We start from the raw sequence: 22,322 nt of genomic DNA, 5'->3' as shown, positions 1-22,322 counted from the left end.
CCTTGAGAGGAGCTCAGAGACGGCCAGGGCGGCAGGAGGGAAGCCTCCTGCTCGCTCCAGCTCTGTGGCTACGGCCGGCTGAAAGCAGGTATCTGGGGTTTATTTACCTTCTATAATTGAAACTTTGTTGCTTTGAGTGGAGCTCAGAGCCCAACACGGCAAGCGGGAAGCTTGGCTTCCTCCATCATTGGGGCAACCAAGCCTCCTGCTTGCTCCAGCTCCGTGGCTGCCGGCCGCCATCTTGGCTGGGTTAATTTGCATATAGTCGCTCTGATTGGCTGGTGGGCGTGGCTTAAGGCGTAGCAAAGGTGCGGTCAATTTGCATGTTTGTCTTTTATTAGTGTAGATTGTTACTGGAAGGTATATACATAAACCTCCATTGGAATAATGCCTGGTTTATTGTTTCTGAGAGAGAACAAAACAGATGGTTCCAGTCACACTCTTAAATAACTCTCTTAGTTTACACCTACCTACTGAAGGGGGTGGTGGTATGACTAATGGCTAAGAGGATGTATGCTGCAGAAAAGAGAAAGAGGGTGGTAGTTTAAATAAAAAATGGACAGGTAGAGCAGTGAGGGGTGAAACTAAATGTAAATTATGTTTGGCTTTAATGTAAGATTTTTAATGTTTTATTAGTAATAAATCTACCTTCCCCCTCTAAACTGCTGTCACAACAAGTACTAGTGGTCCCTGACAAATTCTTGAAATCTTTGACATCATTGTTACACAGGAAAGGCTCTGAAAGAATTTCAAGCAATCCTGTCATATATCATACTTTGACAAAGCAAATGAGATGCAATGGGTAGAGAAGATTTAGCTCTGAATAAAGAGTAAGAAAGTTTTAACTTCAGTCCCAATTCTGCCCTACATAACCTAGCTCTGACCCGGGACAACGCAAAGCAAGGAGCTTACGTTCTTGAGAGTCAGTTATCCACTATGTAAAATGAAGGAATTAGATCAGGATCTTTCAGTTACAAGAAGGTAGTCACCAGTCTACCTGGTTAAAATTGCGGAAACAAAAGAAATTGAAATAAATACATTGTTGTCATCAGTTATAGCCTATAATTAATTTTCAGGCATCTTCTAAATTTACTACCATAGCTTAAGAAAAAACAAACAAAACAAAAAACTTCAATAAGCTACCAAAAGCATGAGAAAACAATATAAAGCTGATTAAATACTTTTTATATTAGCAAAAACAAATAAGCTAGGATTATATTAAGAAAATGACACAAGTTATTTTTAGAACTGCTGCTTAGATAACAAAAATTTTGTCACAAGAAAGTAATCTATCTGAAAAATGTTTAGCTTTCATTGAAGATGGCAAAAGTTAAAAAACAATCTAAGAATTTGCATGTAATTTATAACTTTGTTTGTTCGTTTGTGTTTGGGTTATTCTTCACCCAAGGATATTTTTCCATTGATTTTTAGAGAGAATGGAAGGGAGGGGGAGAGACAGAGGCAGAGAGAAACCTCTATATGAGGGGGACACATCAATTGGTTGCTTGCCACACGAGCCCCAACCAGGGTGGGGGATCAAGTCTGCAACCAAGGTACATGCCCTTGACTAGAATCGAACCCCTTCAGTCCAAGAGCTGCCACTCTATCCACTGAGCCAAACTGGCTAGGGCTTTATAACTTCATTTGGGAACAAATTCTGAAACTCTTAAGATAATTGTATATAAGAAAGGTAGAGAAAATTCTAAGTTTTACATGATTGCTTGAATTATACTTATAGCAATCCCTGAACAAAACTTTTAAGATTTCCACAAGTCATATAAGAAAACTTATAAAAAGCTCAGAGTAAATATTTTGGAAGTATGCTACTTGGGGCAAGGCTGATAATAAGTTCTAAAAACCAACCTAAAAACACATTTGCTACCTTGAATGCATGAAATGCCACTAAATGGAAAGCAAATCTAGATGAGTTAAAAGTAACTGAATCTATGCTATTTATTATAACATGATGTTGAAGAAATTTTCACTTGGGAATATAATATTTAAATATTATAAAAAATAAATACTATGGCATCTAAAAGAAAAGAAGACATGGTTTTATTAGTATGTAGTATTTTTCTCTGACTTTTATAAACTCCATAAGTAAATGGCAATTCTTTATTCAAATAATAAATTAACAAAAAAATAATGTCTTGAAAATTAAAACTTTTGAATTTTTTTTTAATGATTAATTTGGGCCGTGCCAGTGCAATTATAATGTTATTTTTTAAAGTTTCACTTTGTTTTCTGAAATCATTGTCTATATTTAACCACTACATTTCATATTATAAAGTCCCATTTAGCATTTAGTAGAGCAGCCAATACTGATAAGTGACAAACTCTATTATTATCCTACAAATCAAACATACACTTTAAACTTAACTATTCCTCCAAACAAGCCCCTTCCCCCAACCCCTGACCTTGCAAAAGCAACAACAATTCATTAAATAGAAATTTATGGCAAGTTGTACTGTAATGAAAGTTACTTACAATATTTAGAAGCTTAGTTTCCATAATTACAAACTGTATATTCAATATAGTCAGGGCATAAAATAGGTTTGTTTACTTTTCCCTGATAAACATACTTGGGGCACATAAGATTCAATTGCAATTGTCTAAAAGTTTTAAGAAATAAAGATGTAACTACTAAAGTGAAATGTAGAAACTAAAATGACATCTATATTTACTTATATACCTCAGAATTATCTTATAAAAATGCATATATGTAAAAAACTAGCAGGCATTATTCAAAAAGCCAACTTATTTTATTCATCCAAATTTCTATTTTACAGAAAATATTAACATACCAATTTTCTCTAGATATGACATTATGACATGCCCATGGCTAGAGTGTGATTGCTTGAATTACACTTAGAAGTAATCCCTACACAAAACTTTAGTCTGTATTTTCTGACAAAATGGGATAGAATGCTTTTTCCATCCCAGAGTTTCCACTATTCTGTATGAAAATTTTAAAAAGGTATAAACCTAACTTAAATGATTTCAAATCATTGAGAAAACCATTATGTACTAAAATCTTTCCATTGATTCTTCCCCAGAAGTTTGGTTTTTAAGATAAATTGTTTGAATTTGTCAACCCTAGTTTTTATTAACACATTTAGATTTGACAAAACGCATAATATATATTGATAAGCATAATACCACTGCAAAAGCATATCAAGTAATTTTAGGGTTGAAAGAGATTTTAAAGAACATATAACCTAACTCCTCCCTATTTCCCAAAGTCTCACACACTATTTTAGTGATAAGGAAACTGGGCCCAGAGGAGTCATGTCTTTTTTTTATAAGTTTTGCTTTACATGACTAAGAGGACCAGAATTCTGAAAAGTCTAATTCCTTTCATTTCTTATCATAAAGAAGAAATACCCTGTACTGGTATTTACAGTGTTTTACATTTCAATATATGGATCACAGATATAAGGTCAATGAGGTTAAAATAGTAGATTATATAACTAAAACTAAGCTAAATAAATAATACATATAAATTGTCAATACAGTGAATCCTTAGCTCATGAGTCAACCATGTAGTTATCATTTAGATGTAATACAAATTTCTAAGAGATAAATAATTTGAAATTTTTCAGACATTAGCCATGTTTAAGCATGTTTTCTTAATGAATTATATGTTCTGACAATGAGTGTTTTCATAATTATAGTGATATTTCATTAAAATACCTGTATATGCTACAAACTATTTTAATTTTATGAACTTCTATTTATAAAATCTAAAGTCCACAATACAATTTAAATAAACTATAAATTATTCAGTAAGGAATCTGGTATGTGGCCGCAAATATGTATTTAATACAGATGGAAGACTGCCATTAAAAAGTAAATGACAGCAACAAAATCTATAAAACTGAGAAATCAAGCATCAGGTCACAGAGATAATATTTTTAAAAAACACCCCCAAAAAGCATGTGGCTAGAACACTACACAATTGTCATGTGCTAATATTTGGAACTAAGATTACTAGAGTGAAGAAAGTTAAATGTCCCTACAAGAAAATGACAACAAGACAAGTGAAATGTTCCTGAAAAGCAAAGGCAAGCATTAAATCTCTGAACTTGATTGTTATTGTTGTACACATAGAAATGTAATTGTTATCCAGAGAACTGATTTCACTAAAATTTTTCAATTGTATTAATATTTTCTTTAAGAATGTATGAAAATGAGTAAGATGAGTCAAAACTCTTTATAAACTTTTATTTTATTATAAAAATATATAAATAACCTACAATGTTTCTATTAAATATTTCATGAGCTAATGAGTTGAGATTAACACTTCTTTTTAAAAAATGTGAGTGTTCAGAAGTCAAATTTTACTAAGAAGTTTTTGTCAAAAATACTAAATGAAATTTATGATACATTATAATTAATGAGCTTATCCTGATTTGCAATTTAAAATCTCTGATCAGATAACTGTGTAACTGGGATATTTATGTTGTCAGTGAAAATACATCTTTTCGAAAATGATTTACCTATAAATTCTTTCAGAATTAGTGTGGCAGAAACGCACATGCACATCACACACACACACACACACACACACACACACACACACAGGAAATTCAATGAACCTTGTCAAAAGAGAAAACTCCAGAAAAAAAATGACAAGTTAATCTTTCATACTTTGGAGACTTTTGTGTTTTATGGATTGTCTCTGGATCCTATGCCAATCAAGTTGCACCACCAAGACTCATCACCATAAAAGATGTTCAACTTCATAAGTGGAATCCTCAAAAAGAAACTGAGAGGGGAACAGGGGATTCAGGAACTAGATACAAAAGAATCTCCCATAAAATAAGAGAGCACATCAAATATATATAAAATAATCCCTCAAGTGTTCAATCCAAAAATAAAAATGCAACCTGTAAAAAAGAAAAAGAAATTTTTTAAAGAACAAATCTAAGGCCAAAATTGGTCATTAGGACATTTATATTAATGTTTCCACTGATTATTAAACTTCATAAAAACAAAATATGCTTTGGGATTACAGTCTCTCTCATCTATTACTTTAAATAATTTAAAAATATTTATATATTTTAAAGTATATAAAATATTTAAAATATTTTTATCAGATTACTTTAAAGAGCAAAATTTGGGCATAATAAGAAAGAAAAGCTAAGAATTATAAGCACAAACATTTTAACAGTACATTAACAAACAACAGGGTGCACTATATTTTACTCATCAACTGGAATGCTCCTTAATTAATTACATGAAAGTTAACACAATTAGGAAAAAACTCAAGATGCAAGATATCATTATATTATTGTGGAAATTTTCAAATAGCTACGATTTAGTCATTTTACCAATGTAAAGCCATCACAAGTTACAACTGGTTATAAGATAACAATAAAATAACTGATATAAATTCTACTTTTCTAGTTTAAACAGTGTATCTAAAATTATTTACAGAGTGCAATTCTTTCTAAAATCCATCTAAAAGATTATAAACAAATTAAAAAAATTGTAATTATTAAACATTTAGTTGTTTACATAAAATATTTATAGCATTTTAACAAGGAAAGTTGATATGCCAGTGCTAATAATATTAAGAAAAAAAGTTTTAAACAATGTTCTTCTGTTGAATTTGCCTGCTTCAGACATGATTCTTTGAAACCAAGCTATTGGAGGAAGTGGTGTTGCAATACTGTCCTTTTTATAAAAAGTGTGGTAGTGAAAAGGTCACATAAATAATCTGCATGATACTATCCTATTAAGAAAAAGTGCAAAGTCTAAATCTAATGACTGCCAAAGAGGAACAAAAAGTGTAAGAGAAAAAGTATGCTTCACCTGCAAAACATATTGTATTCTGGTTAAAAGTTGTTTTCAAAGAGCATATGTTAATGTAAAACAAATTATATGTATCAATATCTATTTCTAAAACAAATATATTTGACATATTAAATGATCTATAAAGAAATTTATATGTAACTGTGACTAATTCACACACATTATGCCTTGGTTTGAAGTATTACATGATGTTGAAAGTTCATCTTATAAAATTCCATTTACTTAATGAAATTGAAAATCCACACAATCAAAGATAACTACATATTTAAATAAAATTCAAATTTTGATTAGTACACATTTTTCTCAGTTCTTATGTTTACACAGCTCATACTCCAAAAAAATAGTAGAGTAACACAGGCCTGTGTGTGCTTACAAATTGAAGTCAATACAATAGATTATTTCAAAAAGAAAAACAGAACGTATATATGTGTGTATCTTCTTTTTCTGCTGATATGTAACAAAGTATAATCATTCAATCATTAATAAGTAACAAGCAGCAGCCGAAATATGTTTTATGCTTCATTAAAACAACATTGAGGCCCATTACTGTGCACAGCAAATGGGGCTGGAAACCGCCGCACCCCTGGCAAACCACATTCCCCCCTAACCTCATTTGCTGGGAGCAGCTAGAGAGTGCACAGCAATATGCTCTCAAATAAGCCTTTATTAAGTATGAGAAATAAATTATATTAAGTGTTATTTTTTGAACCCAGAAATGAGGGAAAAGGTTGTTAAGATATCAAATTTACTAAAAAAATAATTATGTGAGAAATAAGTTGCTGTCACAGAGAGACTTGCCAGACATTGCACTTGAGCAAGTTGTTATACACACCTTTGGAATCAATTCTGTGACACAGAGATTAGCCTGTGGAACTAAATCGCCGGAGAGTCGCTCAGAAAAAAAACTAGAGGGTAAGGGAAATGTTTCCCTGAACTCTATTACATTACTCTAGAGATATTAAGAAGTTCTTATGCTTCCAAGTATAAGATACTGACATGATTCGATAGTTCAGAACATGTTAGAAATTGCTTTTTTATAACATGCTCCCATAGCTCAGATTTCTGATACATACGATTTCACTTCATTAGATCCTCATGTATGCAATTCTACCAAATTCAATTTTAAAACTTGAAGATTACTTTGGAAATTTGCGGGAAGCCACAAACATACATTAAATATTAACTACAATGACTGTCATATTTTATAGTGCTTATGTCATTATTTCGGAATGGTAATTAAGACACAAAATGACTTGTTAATTGCAAATGTAGTCTAAATAAATACATTTATACTTGTGTGCTTAATAGCAAATCCGGCAAGGGGACCAGACCATAATAGACTGCAGTTCTATTTTCTAAAATGCTGACATTCGAGCAAATGTTCCCATGGAATGTTTGCCTGCTTTGGGGACTGACATTTCCTCTTTGTAGCTTGCTTAACAAGGAGACATGCAGGCCAAGCTCTCCAGTCTCCACAGGCAGCAGGCCATTACTTGCTGCTGCCACTTGTGCAAGGTTTCTCTTTTACTTCCCCCTTTCCCACCCACCGCCAGCTCTTTGCTGGCTCTTTATTTTGACATGCATATTATCTTGGCTGATTTCTATCATCTTACAGGAGTGGATGACATACCTTAAAAGATTAAGCCTCCCCACCAGGGATTTGTCCAGAAATTATAGCTTCTTGTAGCCTTCTTCATTCTCCTATGTTCTTGTGTTATCAATAGTGGCTTTCTTATTTTATGTTTAGCCACAGAACACAGGCAACTCTGTTAATAGAGGTCAGTTTATATTGTCACTCATCTTTCATTACAACTACAAGGTTGACTTCCGCTGTCTTGTAACACTTTGCTGCCATCTACATGTAGAAAAGAGCACAACACTCTTCTAAGCACCAGAAATTTCCTCATTCCAAAAAGAATCATGTCTCTAGAGCAGCAGTTCTCAACCTGTGGGTCGCGACCCCTTTGGGGGTTGAACGACCCTTTCACAGGGGTCGCCTAAATACATCCTGCATATCAGATATTTACATTACGATTCATAACAGTAGCAAAATTACAGTTATGAAGTAGCAACGAAAATAATTTTATGGTTGGGGGTCACCACAACATGAGGAACTGTATTAAAGGGTCGCGGCATTAGGAAGGTTGGGAACCACTGCTCTAGAGTCTAGACCAGCCGTGGGCAAACTACAGCCCGCGGGCCGGATCCGGCCCGTTTGAAATGAATAAAACGAAAAAAAAAAAAAGACCGTACCCTTTTATGTAATGATGTTTACTTTGAATTTATATTAGTTCACACAAACACTCCATCCATGCTTTTGTTCCGGCCCTCCAGTCCCGTTTAAGAACCCATTGTGGCCCTCGAGTCAAAAAGTTTGCCCACCCCTGGTCTAGACAGATGACAAGGGGAGCTTCAGGAATAATTTGCTTCCCCACAAAAATGTAGAAGCTTACCAGAAATTTCTATTTATTTCTCTGTGAAGCAACTTTTTAAAATGGAAAGAGTACTGAAATGCATTATTTAACATAAAGGCAAACCAATACTTTTTCTATTATTATCCTATCTAATAATAGACTAAAATGGTAATTGACTGTACCTTCGCTATGCCTCCCATTGGCTAATCAGTGAGATATGCAAATTAACCACCAACAAAGATGGCGGCTAATTTGCATACTTCAGGCAGGGCGGGGCAGCGCCGCCACCAGCGCGAGCCGCCATCCAGGCCCCCGTGGGTGACCCCAGAAGCCGCCTGCCTGCCGCCCGTGATCGGATCCAGTCCCGGGCCGCTGGCCGGCCCCGAAAGCCCCAGAAGTCGCCTAATATGGCAGTAACTCTATCAGTAAGCACTCTGAAAGTCAGTGGCATAAATGCACTAATTAAAAGACAGATTGTGAGGGTGAATCAAAAACAAAACCCACTTTAAATATAAAGACTCATATAGATTAAAAGTAAACTCAATATAGATTAAAAAGTAAATGAATTAAAGCTGCAGCCTGGTTTTTGCTCAGTGGATAGAGCATTAGCCCATAGACTGAAGGGTCCCAGGTTAGATTCCAGTCAAAGGGCATGTACCTCAGTTGCTGGCTTGATCCCCCAGTCCCTATCAGAGCATGTGCAGGAGGCAACCAATCAATGTGTCTCTCCCTTTTCCCTTCACTCTCTCTAAAATTCAGTGGAAAAATATCCTTGGGTGAAGATTAACAAAAACAAAGTAAATGGATTAAGTAACATTAAAGAGATTATAAGAAAAATATATTCCAAATTTTGTTAGTTGTATAATGGTTATGTTTAAATTATTAACACCTAAGAAATTGGGTGAAGGGTACATATAATATGCTGTAGTATTTTATAGTTTTTTTAGATGTATGATATTATTTCAAATTAAAATATTAAAAAATTAAAAATTAATAAAATATTAATTGAAATGTATCTGCATTACATGAAAAATCTCCTAATTGCTTCTAGCATAACTTATTAAATTGTGCTAAAATTTACAAGGGTTCAATTAAAAAATATCTTAATTCTAAATGATATAATAGAAAATATGTAATAGTGTAGTTATAAGCACTTATCTGAAAATAAAAATTTAAAGAAGTGAATTTAAAGAAGGGATTAGCCAAAGAAAATATATGCACAACCCATGGACACAGACAACAGTATGGTGATGGCCAGAGAGAAGTGGGGGGCAAAAGCTGGGTAGAGGGGGCACAAGGGGGGAAATAGGGACATCCTATATAATAATAATAAAAGGCTAATATGCAAATTGACCGAACGGCAGAATGGCCAGTTGCTATGATGCGCACTGACCACCAGGGGGCAGATGCTCAATGCAGGAGCTGCCCCCTGGTGGTCAGTGCACTTCCATATGGGGAGTGCCACTCAGCCAGAAGTTGGCTCATGGCTGGCCAGCGCAAAGGTGGTGGCAGGAGCCTCTCCCACCTCCGTGGCAGCACTAAGAATGTCCAACTAACGGTTTAGGCCCGATCCCTTGGGGGCCTAAGCCTTTAGTCGGACATCCCCCGAGGGCTCCCTGGCTGCCAGAAGGATGTCTGACTGCAAGCTTAGGCCTGATCCCCCGGGGAGTGGGCCTAAGTCAACAGGTGGACAACCCCCAAGGGGTCCTGGACTGCAAATGGGCGCAGGCCAGGCTGAGGGACCCCCTGAGTGCACAAATTTTTGTGCACTGGGCCTCTAGTCATTATATAATTTTTCTTAAAAATTTTAACTAATACTAATATGGCAACTTCTACAGTCAAAATTGAAAAAAAGGTAACAAGAAAAGTGGAAGTTTTAAGTCACTTAAATAATTACAATAAAATGAATTTTTGCAAAATTACAATCTAAATATCTTGCTAAATAATTTGATGAAATGATCATTAAGCCAAAACACTTTCATAATATTTAATATAAAGTAACTGTAAAGCAACCAGATAGAAAGCATTTTACTTACATTATTTAAACTACAATAACTCAACTATTATGACCTAATAGTCAATTAATCTCTACAAACACCCAAGTGCTTCTTTTCCAGGGAAGATGAGAACTATATTGGAACACTAGAGAGCCTTTCAACCTCCCGTCCTCACAAATGTAGGTGTCAAACAAACAAACAAGAAGAACACTCCACTGGGAACCTTAAGCAAAACAAACAAACAAAAAAAACCTCTACTAAACCATTTAATAATTAATTACACAGTAAAAGTAAAGATTGATATTTCCAATCAGGACTAATGATGTGTTAACAGTCCTAAAGAATGCCCCTTAAAGGCTTATTTTGTCAATACTACTGATTTCTAAAACACTTTTTACTATTAAATTAAACGGCGCCAATAAAATATATAGGAGTGGGAGTGGAAAGGAGACTCAGGAAAAGGTTTTACTCTAGCATAACAAACAAAATGAAAAGCTCACTGGCTGCCTTCCCTCTACCAGTTCACCATTTACAATAACTACATAATTACTATCAACACTATGTACTTACCCTAGTATATCAAGCAAAACCAAGCCTGCATGCATATTTACTTGTAAATAAAGCAAATTTCAATTCTTCATGAATGATTTTTATTAACATCCCTAAATAATGTACACATTATGTGAACATTACAAAAAAGAGTAACATAATGAAATCTACTAAACTCATACTAGAAATTTTTCAAAATATGAACATATAAATTAAGGCAATTTTGTTATAATTTATTTCTTGTTGGTACTGGTAAGGTATCCAGTCAATGATGAATAATGTAAGTTAATAAAAAAACTTATGCATTAAATTTCTTTGAAATAGAAAAGGTTTCATTTTATTTTATTATACCAACTTTAAGGATCCAACTTTAACAAAAAGAATTTTATAAATTACACTTGTATGAAGAGGATTAAAAGAATCATATTTGAGACCAAACCTTATTAGGTGTTTTAAATTCTTAAATATGCATACAAGTTGTTATTTCTTGTGTGGTTGTGTGGTTTGTTTGTTTTTATTGTTGTTGTTGTAGTTGTGAGGGTGATAGTCAACTAATCTCTACAAACACTCAAGTACTTCTTTTCCAGGGAAGATGAGAACTATATCGGAACACTAGAGGAACTTGTGGTACTAAACAAGTTATTATTTATGTCTACATTTTAATGTTTGCTAGTTACATAGTATTCTAATCTAATTGGGAATCCAAAAACACTTTCCATTCACCATTAAAAGTCCAAGACAAATAGTTTCACTCACAATACATTCATTAACTTACTATTTGTTTACTATTTGTGTTTATAAACATACCTAGAAATTGATATTAAGATAAACATGTATATTTAGCTATTTGCATTAATTTTAGCTTAATTGTTGCAAAGCTAAAATAACACTTTGGATTTTATTTAATAAACAAGTCACTATTGCAAGTGGAATAAAAGTACAAAACCTAACAAACATACCTTTGTGTGGTCCACTAATTATAAGTAAAATTCCAGACATTATTAGCTGTTATCAAAATTACAATACCACCTAGATCTAATAAAACCAAGCAATCTGTTTGAACAGGGAGAGGAGAACTTTCATAGAGTGTTCTCTCTCACATAAATTCTTAATGGACTATAAAGAACTTTTAAAGTGGTTTTAGATTTGAATTCAATTGCTCCAATCCATAACAGACTTCCAAGAAGAATTTGGGCCAGATGACACATGGGACCCACCAGCCATGTACAGTCCCACTTCACCCTCATGGGTATAAGACTAAAAATGCTAAATTTCTTACTAAGAACCATAGGCACAGATGAGCCATATTTACAGTAGTGCAGCTTATGCATTGTAAGCACAAACATCAAATTATTAAATGAAAATATTTTTGTATTGTTTGCCTTGTAATAAACTAAAGTAGTTACCAATTTTATTAAATATCATAGGCACTGTGCCTGCACAATCAATCAGAAAGAAATGGAGGTTTGGAGAACAAAAACAAGAAAAAACATGTCATTCAAGCTGTCTATCTAGGGAGAATGAAAACACCCAATATTTGCTCCATTCACCTTGTCCACTTCACTTATAAGAGAGCTAATTTTCCCAGAAACAGACACATTACTGCATACATGGATATTAGGTCTAAATGCAAACACTCCTTATTAATACTCATGTTCTCAAAGTTATACTCACTGTTCTTTACCAAGTAAAGCCTTCCACCCATAAGTACCTGCATAATTTCAACATTAATAATTTGCTAACAAATTAGAGTGATTTTATGTTGCTCTGAGCACATTTAAGAATTACCTATGAAAATATAAAAATTAATTTTAAACTTCATAAAATATATAAACCTGTATTAATTCATATATATAACTAAGTTAAATAAGCTATCTTCAGAGACCCAACATGAAGTTATAATGGGTATATACTAATATGTGGACAGAAATTTATTTGCAATATTACAACAAAAATATTTATTTTTAAATCTTAAACAGGTTAACTGACAGTATAGTCATATAAGAGTCTTGGCAATTTCTTTTTAAAAAGTAAGTATACAAATAGGGACAAATTACTCATTCTGGTTATTAAGCTATTGATTCTTCTGATTACATACATAACAATTATTTGCCTCCCACAGCTTTTAGGGAAACATACTTACACACCAGGACAGTATAGGGACTCATTATAAAAACTGTATATTGAATTGAACTATCCTAACAAAAAGATTGTGATTCTTCCTGATGAGTTAGTACTATGGATTTCTATGCGCCCTATATACTAATTTTAGTTTAGTATTACTGACATGTTAACATTACACCTTCCACTGATGTATTTGGGGATCTTCCTAGCTATGCAAACACTATTCATATGGTATTAATTATAACCAGTTCACTCCAGCAAGGAAAGAACAATGTTTTTAACTCAAACCTAAACATTACCTCACTGTAATAAGTAGTGGGAATGACAAGAGAGGTAAAACCTCAAACATGGGAGTCTGTGTTATCTTCCCCTCATATTTCAGTGAAATCCCCTCCCCCTCTCCCCTCATAGTCTTCTCTGATTAGCAGTATGACAAGAAAACCAAGCAGCCTCAGATGTGGGTTCCAGCCTAGATAGTGGGCTCTGTGGCTCATCAATGGAGTTCCAGGCAGTCCTTTGTGAAGTAAGGGCCTGAGCTGGCTAGTCGCCAAGATCTCCTTCACCTCAGAATTCTATGGTCCATTTAATAAAAAACCAAGGCTCCAAAACATCCTTTTCCCCTTCATAGTATGTCATAACAAGTTAAAGTTTCAGTGGCAGGAATTTGAATGAGAAAAAACATTCTTGCATAAAATTTCAAACAGCAGATGCTGCAAAGGGCAGGTCTCTGCACTTTAACTCACAGTGTTACCTTAGCACATTCATTTCTCCAGATAATCTCCTCATGTTAGCCTAAATTAGAAGCAGAGAGCACACAGGGTTTGGAGAGAGGTAGGCGGGGCAGCAGAGTAGCCAATTTGCATTTCCTGCACCCTTCAGCCCCAGCTCCTAGGACATTTCTTTGCTAGCCTACTTTACTCCCTTGGATGGATTGTCAGCGACTCCCAGGAGAACTGCTGTTGTAAAAAGGATGGTCAGGACAGCCTTGCTGGGAAGCTGACATTTAAGGGAAATTAGAAAAAATTAACAGAAGCAAGTGGATACCTAGGAAAGAGAATTACCACCAAAAGCAAGTAGAAAGGCCCACAAGACCCACAACCTAAGGTGGGTGCTCATTTTACAGATGAAAAGATGGAAGCTCAAGAAGGCTGAGCACTCTGCCAGAGCCTAGCATGTGACGGGGCCAGGATCTAAAGTTTTAGGATGTGTTCTGGGAATTCCAATGTGCGCCCCTGATAAGAGAACTCTGGCCTGTACTACAGTGCCTCATGAAAACTGTCCTCCCTTCTGCCCATGACAGAGTCACCTACTCCAACACTCTTCCCAGCATTCTGTATCTGTGAGTGTCTGTGCATCAGACCCTGGTGAAAGGTAGCAGCCAGAGTGGATGAGAAGATAGGTGTACTCACACAACTTGACTAAATGAACTCTAACAAGCAATTGTGTGGGACGTGGAGTGAGAGTCTCACCCAGATTTAAGAATGCTCTGACAGTTCCCTTTCTAACATCAACTATGCCCCTGCCTCATCCTCATTTTCCTACTCTACTCACACCTCCCTGTCCAGCTCTCTAGGATCCAAAGTAAATACAGGAATGAGCAAGGACACAGAAGAACAGTCCTCTCTGCTGTTTGCTCTAGGTTTTTAATAGGCCCTTGCTATAATTATACAGTAAAGGGTCACACTGTTACAATTTTGTTTTGTTCTATAACTGGGTTATTCAGGCACTAACCAGATGTTCAACCTAGGCACCTACCCTTCTCCACCATAAGTAATTCTCCCAATACATTTAGTCACCTACCCCACTCCCTTCAATTACAGCAGCCACAAGAGGTTTAGGCTTCCGGGAGATAAATATGGGAATAAGCGCTTCCAGCTATAAATTTCGTCTCTCAGGACCAGCCAGGAAAAGGCCACTGGAGATGACAACTTTGTAACTAAGGTTACAACTGTTCAGTCCCCTTCCCAGGGGCCACTCTTCAATTCTCATACATCTTTTTATTCCCAGCTTCATTCCTGGTCTGGCTTTTCTGTCTCATCTCTGCCTGATTTTGATTTTGCCTAACCACTACTTGGCTCATAATCAGCTCTGCTTCTTGCCTAGTTTTCTAGGCTGGAAGTACCACTATGAAGACAATTTAGATTCGGCTCCTTTCTGCTTCCATGTTCAGAATTTGCTAAATGGACCCAAACAACTAGAGTAGAAAATCCCACGTCCACTCATTCAGCTATGCCCCAATTTACCTTCTGCGCACTTATGCCTCCTCGCTACCATGAAACAAAATTAAACAGATAATTTATATAGAGTTGAAAAGGAAAGTAAAAAAGATAATTAGAGAGTTAGAAAATGAAAGAAAAGTACAGAATTATTCAATTTAAATAAGACAAAGTTAAAGGAAGACTGAATAATGGTTTTCAACACTGAGAAGGAATTGGAAAATCAGAGGAGTAAATGACTTTCTCTCTCTATAAAAGACACCAGGGGAAGAATAAGCTTAAGAAGAAACTTAGATATGCAGAGAAAGAAAGTTCTAGTCCTAAATTGGACAGTAACCAGTTTGTGACTTTGAGCAGGCAACTTCATTTACAAAACGAAAATTATATTAAATTCTGTCTAAAGTTCCTTTTAACTCTAACATTTCATGATTGCATAAATTTCGTTCTTTGAACAAAATAAAGGCAATTCCAACATGGCATTATGAGAAAACAGGGAATAACATGGAACCACATTTACTTTGGAAAGATCTCGTTCAACACTAGGACTTCAAGAGTGATGTAAGATGATCAAAGAAGTTGTGAGGGATGGTGGACACATCAAAACCATGACAATGAGGAATGCTGAAGAAATAAGAAATTTAAAATAGAAACTATTAAAAAAACTATTATTTATACAGGGGGGGAAAAAAGAACAATAAAGTAGGCTCCAAAACATTTCCCCATCAAAATGGGCAACACTGTACACTGGATAATTTGTTCCTACTTGCATGATGTCATCATGCGAGGTTTAACTACTTTTAATAATGAGTGCATTTCAGTCACCCCTCACTTTTTCCCACATAAGATCGAATCAGCCTCTCAATGGCCTATACTTCATGAGTCATAATTTTTCTGTTTATGATTCACAAAATGTCTTCAGTCAGTATTTCCCAGACTGCTGTGAGTTTATTCCAAGAACCAATTTCATCTCCATTGGCTTCCTACAGGAAACCAGACCAACTTCCTATTATTTTATTTTCCTTACTTTTAGCATACCATAGCCCACATCAAATTAACTGGAAGTGAGAGTGATAGAAGACTTCACTCTGTGCAAAGAGAAGCCAACACAAACAATGCCCAGTCTAGAAGTCACAGATTCAAAAATAAATAAAAAATGTGCTAATATTAGAACCTTCTTTCAAAAGAGTTCCAAACTAAATAATAAGAAATATATTTTAATTAAACTTATTACAAGCATTTCACTGTAGGAAAGAACTTTTTTTTAAACTATTGTCTATGAATGCAGTAAATCCAACAAAGCTAACAAATATACAGAAATTAATTATAAAAAATAAAATATGTATTTTCCATCCTATTCCCTAACAAACTACCAGGAGAACAGGCAGACACAGCCCAGTGCACAGAGCCTGGGAGTTGTGGGGACAGAGAGACGTCTCCAGAGCAACCTGGCAGTCAGTCCATCTTCTCCAGCTGCCTATGCCAGCCCCTGCCACATCCACTCCTCCATGACTAAGGATCAATCTGACTTTACACCACAGCAAAAATAGTGGCAGGAACATGGACTTTTAAAGGACCTCTGACAGTGGCTTGTATTCATGCTATTCTCCTAAAACACTAGGAGTGCCCGAGTAGTATTTACTCTCATGGACTACATACTGCTCAGAAAAAGATTTGAATGGGAAGAATTTGGATATAAATATATATTGCATTCTCCTTAGTTTATTTCTTTTCTCATCATCCTGATTGTATGGGTACAGTTTTAGGCTTTAAAAGCTCACAGAGTCATTAACTGATAAGAAACAGGGTTTTACCATGTCAAATTCCAAAGATGAGACATAAAAGGAAAAAGGCCTAAGAAGAATGAATTTAATGCAGATATTACATGTGGAGAAACCAAGAAACCTGAACATTGGAGCAGTAGTTTTCAAAGTGAAGTCCCAGACCAGGAGCAGCCTCACCTGGGCAGTCCTAGAAAGGAAGGTCCTCAGACCCACTCCAGACATACTGAATCAGAAGCTCTGGGGAAGTGAGTTTCATCATATTCTCCCTTCCTTTCCCAAGAAATTTCTAGAAAAGACTCTACTCAATTTATATTTCCCTCACAACCCCATACCCTCTGTATTCTGGCTCCTCTTCCAGGGTATTGCTAAAATTGGTGTCATTTTAAAAGACACCAATCATCTCAAACCAATGACTGTTCCCTGTGCCTCCCTCTCCTAGACCTATATGAATTACCTAGCACTGTGGACATCCCCTGCTGCTTGAAATGTCCTAATTCTTTTACTTCTATGACACAATTCCACCCTCCTGCCTCTCCATCTCTCACTTGCTGTCATTGGGAACTACTCTTGCTCTTTCCACAATACAAATACATGCATGTCTCAAAGGTTCAATCTTCAATCTTCTATTCCTTTTTTTAGCTGCTGCTTTGGCATCTCAAGAACATCCAGAAATGAATTTACATCTCTGTACCCGAATCTCTCTCAACCCTCTCAAATTACTCTAAATGACCTCATGACCTGTTTCCCCTGAATGTCCTTCCAGTACAGCCAATGGAATGTATCCAAGAGGGAACTTCTCATTTCCTGATTCCAACAGTTCCTCCCTGAATGCCTGGTTCCCTGCACACTTAAGGATCATGGTCCCCATATCTTGCCAGCAGAGGGATCAACTCTACCAGGCAACCTGTTTCACCCTCATCATTCCCATTTCTCATGCCACCATCTTCATCCAACAGCTTCCTATGTCTTCTGAAGCCCTACCACAAGACTTACCTATAAAGCTCACCTCTGATTCTATTTTCCCCTGTTCAAAACATGTGGAGATTGCCCAAATGCAGCCCAACTTTCTACCTAGCCTTACCTCACATTTATCCTCAACAAACGTTTTGCTCAGCTAATCTAGAATGCTCAGCATGTTATAAACATGTCCCAAGTTTCCTCACTTCTGACTCTTGGCCTTATATTACTACCTCCATTTTAAATATCAGTTTCCACTAACTATGTCTATAAATTTCACTCCCCAACTCCTCCTTAACAACATGCATAATTCCCTCAAACTGAAGTTCTCTTTCACCTGTCTCTATAGACCCAAATATTTATTACTAGCCTCTGTCACTTGACACCATGCACCCCTACAAAAGGTGAGACTCTCCACAACAGAAGTGGGTTTTACAGATCTTTGTGTCCTCCACTCTACCATGCATGCAAATATTTGTTCAAGGGCTAAATGATCTTAAAGCCAAAGTTCATACTCAAGTACCATTTCTGCCACTTAACCAGCCTTTGGGAGTAGGTGAAACACAGTACAAACAGATAAACTTCACATACATAGCAACTTAGGAGGAATCAACTCAATCTCCTATGCTTTCTACACTTACTGCAGTATTAGGCTCACTTCAAAGTAAGGAAAGTATGTCAGATTTTTTGAACTACAAAAACATTCTAGAAAAAGATCGGCTCACTTATTACCACAATGGAAGAAGGGAGGCTTTCTATAAATAAATCTTTATAAAATTTCCTTCATCTCACACCATGTCAGTTTACAGTTTTCAGAGGTGATAAACTATCTGCAATCCCAAAGGAAACTTCCTGATCTGAAGGAAGTTAAATAACGGAGCATTCATTCCAAAACATTCTATTTTGTCTGGAAGATACTCTCATGTTTGATCAGGAAGGCCGAGCAGCTAGATAAATTATAATGTGAAAGATGGATTGATTGCTTCAGTTAGGGATAAGTAATTCATTCCTGCAGTGATAGTCACTGCTTCTCTAGGGACAGAGGAGTGATAATCTCTCAACACATGGTGTGCAGGATACTCTCTGAAAATGAGAGGATACATTTAGAGTCATTTAGAACAATTGCTCTGTTCTAACCTTGATACCTTTCACAAATCAAAGCTTAAGCCTGGATACAGTACAGAATCATTAGAGATTAGAAAGGGGTTAATTTTTTTTCCCCTAAAACAGCATAGACAAGAAGTGTTTTTATTGATTGGTATGTAGCCACCCTTCAAGGTCCGTATTTTAGAGAAAAAGTATAAGGATTTATACTCAAGTTTTAAATTTGATATCAATTACAAAACACAGGGCTTACCACTGTGTTTCTCTATATTCTATACCTGGTTTCATTTTATCTAATTCATAATTTCTCCCTTAAAATAGCAGAGATATAAAACATGCATACAGCTTCCATTCTGTCCCAAATTGGGATATGGAGAAATAGCAAACAAATAACAAATTACCTTAAATACTTTCTGAAATAAGACTGCTGAATTCATTCATCAAACAGCAAAAAATACTGATAGAGTTTCTGGGCTGTTTTAGAGTTAATTTGCTTTGATTTCAAAGTTCCACTAACTATTCTGATTAAATAAGTATCTAAATAGACATCATATCATCCCTGCCTTCAGATTTCACTCACTCAAGTGAGCACCAGAGTTCAACAACAAAAACTTGACTGAAACAAACTGCTAGAACCCTAGGGGTGGGCTGCTCAGGTTTACTGCAATTTGTTCCAAAATAAAAAACTAAAGAGAGGTAGGTATAATACCGGAGAAAAGAAATCAACATTAGCTGTATCATACTGGGGTGACAAGAAGCTAATAAGATTTTCTTCCAATGATTTTTACTACTTATAATAAAACATTTAATTTCATTAATTTAATATATTATCAAAACTCAAGAATAGTATTTTCTCAGCCAGTGATATAACCACTACCAAAAATTAATATTAAAATAGAAGTTTCATTAAGTTACATTTTCCAACATTAAAAAAAACACTTCATCTACAATGTAATTTCAAATGGCAGAAAATACATCCAAGTGGGGTTTATAACCACAAGACCAACCCAAAATAAATGAGTGAGTATTGCTATTTTAAGGTTAGCAGTAACTTTGTATTATATTGTTCAATAACAGAGAATGTACTTAAAAATGTATTAGTATTTCTATTAGGATTAATACTTAAACTAACATTAATGATAAAACTTAGGATTATGGTTGTATTACTGCATTAGAAACAACAAACAAAAAATAAAACACAGACTAATTCAGGAGCACAGCCAGCGAAACCATGACAACGGAAAGGGCTTACTTTGACATGGCTCTGGGCGCCAAGGTTGTAGATCTCAGTGGGCTTTACTTCATTGATGATCTTTACAAGGCAGGTGCTGTCAGTGAGATCACCGTAGTGTAACTTCATGTCTTTAGGGTTCAAAAACATAGCATTAGATAGAAGAAAATGACATAAGCCCAATTTTTTTAAATATCAAAGTTGAAATGCATATTCTTAAAGTCTGAAAACCAGACTGGTTCCAGATCAGCAAAGACTTTAAAAAGTGAAATATTCGTATTTGTTGCTGGTGTCCCTACAGGATTTATAAAAACAGACTAACTTTTTAAAAAAATCACATTATGACAGATGTTATACAATTAACTATGGCTTCCAGGTGATTGTAAGGTATGCTACCTAAGAGTGAGATTCAGACAAAAAAAAAAAAAAAATCTCGCCCTAATGTGCATACTCTCTAAAAAAAATCAAACACACTAATAAAAGTGAAGACAGCTATGTTCATATACTTTATCTAGCAATTTTCAAGTACTTCATAAGCATCAATCCTTTAGCCATCCATGAAATGTGTGAAGTAGTGACATAGGTGATTAAAGGACAACTAGCCTATTCTAACCCTAAAAAATAAGCATATCCTTACATTGACTTCATTAGTCAAGGACACACATACTAGTTATATGGATGAATTGGTAACTTGATCTTTTCATTATTTTTACACAATATTGATTTATGTCTGGATCCATTGGCAGTACCATTCTGTACTTTGCATAAAAATAACAATTTTAAGAAGTACTAATAAATAACCTAAATATTAAGATTTACTAAGGACAATGAGGTCATCGTCTTGATGATGTCACTACTCATACAAGTAACCCAAACCTTCAAATATTCCAGGCTCTGAGGTAAATATGAAATCAGTTATGGTTTAAAGCTGACTGGATTATCCCTGCTAGCTGGAAAAACTGGACAAGTAAAATAGGATAAACTAGGAAGCTAAAAATTGCCATGTCCTAGTCCCAGTTCCGTCTTTTACATGGTGTGTGGCCTTAATAAAGTGACAACATCTCTCTGCCTCCATTTACTTATCTGTAAAATGATCTCATTCACTACCTTGGGAGCTGCTGGAAAGATCACATGAGAAAACACAGTGACTATGCCATGTAAATCCTACAGATACATCCTGGCAATTTCAGTAACAAAAATAAAAAAAACAACTGTAAATACTGACAATGATCTACACAGCAATTAAATACAGTTTTTATTGCCATTTGGTTTGGGACATGTCTTTAAAATTAAATAAATTTACAAAGGTTGTTTAACATAATTACATTAGAACAAATATAAAAAGCAAGAATATTCCAAAACTATGGAGCTGGTCTTACTTGAGGGGATACGAACACCTGGAGAAGGGTGATCAAAGGCATGTCTTCTCTTGGTCTCTAGAGTGGCAAGACCTGACTAACATCCTTGTAACAGCCTCACCAAGATGACACTGTGACCCGGGGCCAGCAAGCAACAAAGGGTTTTCAAAGACTGCAGATAGCATTCATTACAGGTAATTTACGATCAATAACTACAACTTCATGGGCTTTGAGAAAAAGGACATTAGAAAATACCTCATAATATAGGACGTTATAGAAAGAGATTTTAGAAAAGACTATTACTTACTTCCTTCAATATGAGCTTGGGGGTTCTTATACAGATGTTCAATTCGGCCTGTATTGAATGAACTGGATCTCCGTACAATTCCATGAACCTGCATTTTCATAGTGTGGGACGATATGAATAAATTATAAATGTGCAATGAAGATTAATGAGCAATTCAGAGTTCTTTTGCTAATATTTAGCTTTGATATATATATATATACTAGAGGCCCGGTGCACAAAAATTTGTGCACTCGGGGGGGAAGGGGGGTCCCTCAGCCCGGCCTGTGCCCTCTCGCAGTCTGGGACTCCTCAGGAGATAAAGACCTGCTGGCTTAGGCCTGCTCCCGGGTGGCAGAGGGCAGGCCCAATCCCTAGGTGCAGCCCCTGGTGGGGCTCAGAGCAGGGCTGATTGGGGAGTTGGGGCGCCGCCCTCTATCACCCACAGAGCAGCGCCGATCAGGGGTTGGGGCGATGCCACTGTCACACTC

The 22,322-nt window shown here is 35.7% G+C and overlaps 1 protein-coding gene across 1 annotated transcript in view; it reads right to left on the bottom strand.

Annotated features, from left to right (window-relative positions):
• GMDS (GDP-mannose 4,6-dehydratase) overlaps nucleotides 1–22,322 on the bottom strand; it is a 661,927-nt gene that overhangs the window by 472,656 nt on the left and 166,949 nt on the right. Inside the window, exons 3-4 of the mRNA XM_006085713.3 lie at nucleotides 21,856–21,943; nucleotides 20,212–20,321 (exon numbers count right to left, since the gene is read on the bottom strand). Coding sequence (XP_006085775.1) covers nucleotides 20,212–20,321; nucleotides 21,856–21,943 — 198 coding nt within the window. The remainder of the gene's footprint in view (nucleotides 1–20,211; nucleotides 20,322–21,855; nucleotides 21,944–22,322) is intronic.

Source organism: Myotis lucifugus, unplaced genomic scaffold, assembly GCF_000147115.1.
Source record: "Myotis lucifugus unplaced genomic scaffold, Myoluc2.0 scaffold_21, whole genome shotgun sequence".
Lineage (NCBI taxonomy): Eukaryota > Metazoa > Chordata > Mammalia > Chiroptera > Vespertilionidae > Myotis > Myotis lucifugus.
The sequence above is the reverse complement of the archived record's forward strand: the minus strand, read 5'-3'. Positions and strand labels throughout refer to the sequence as shown.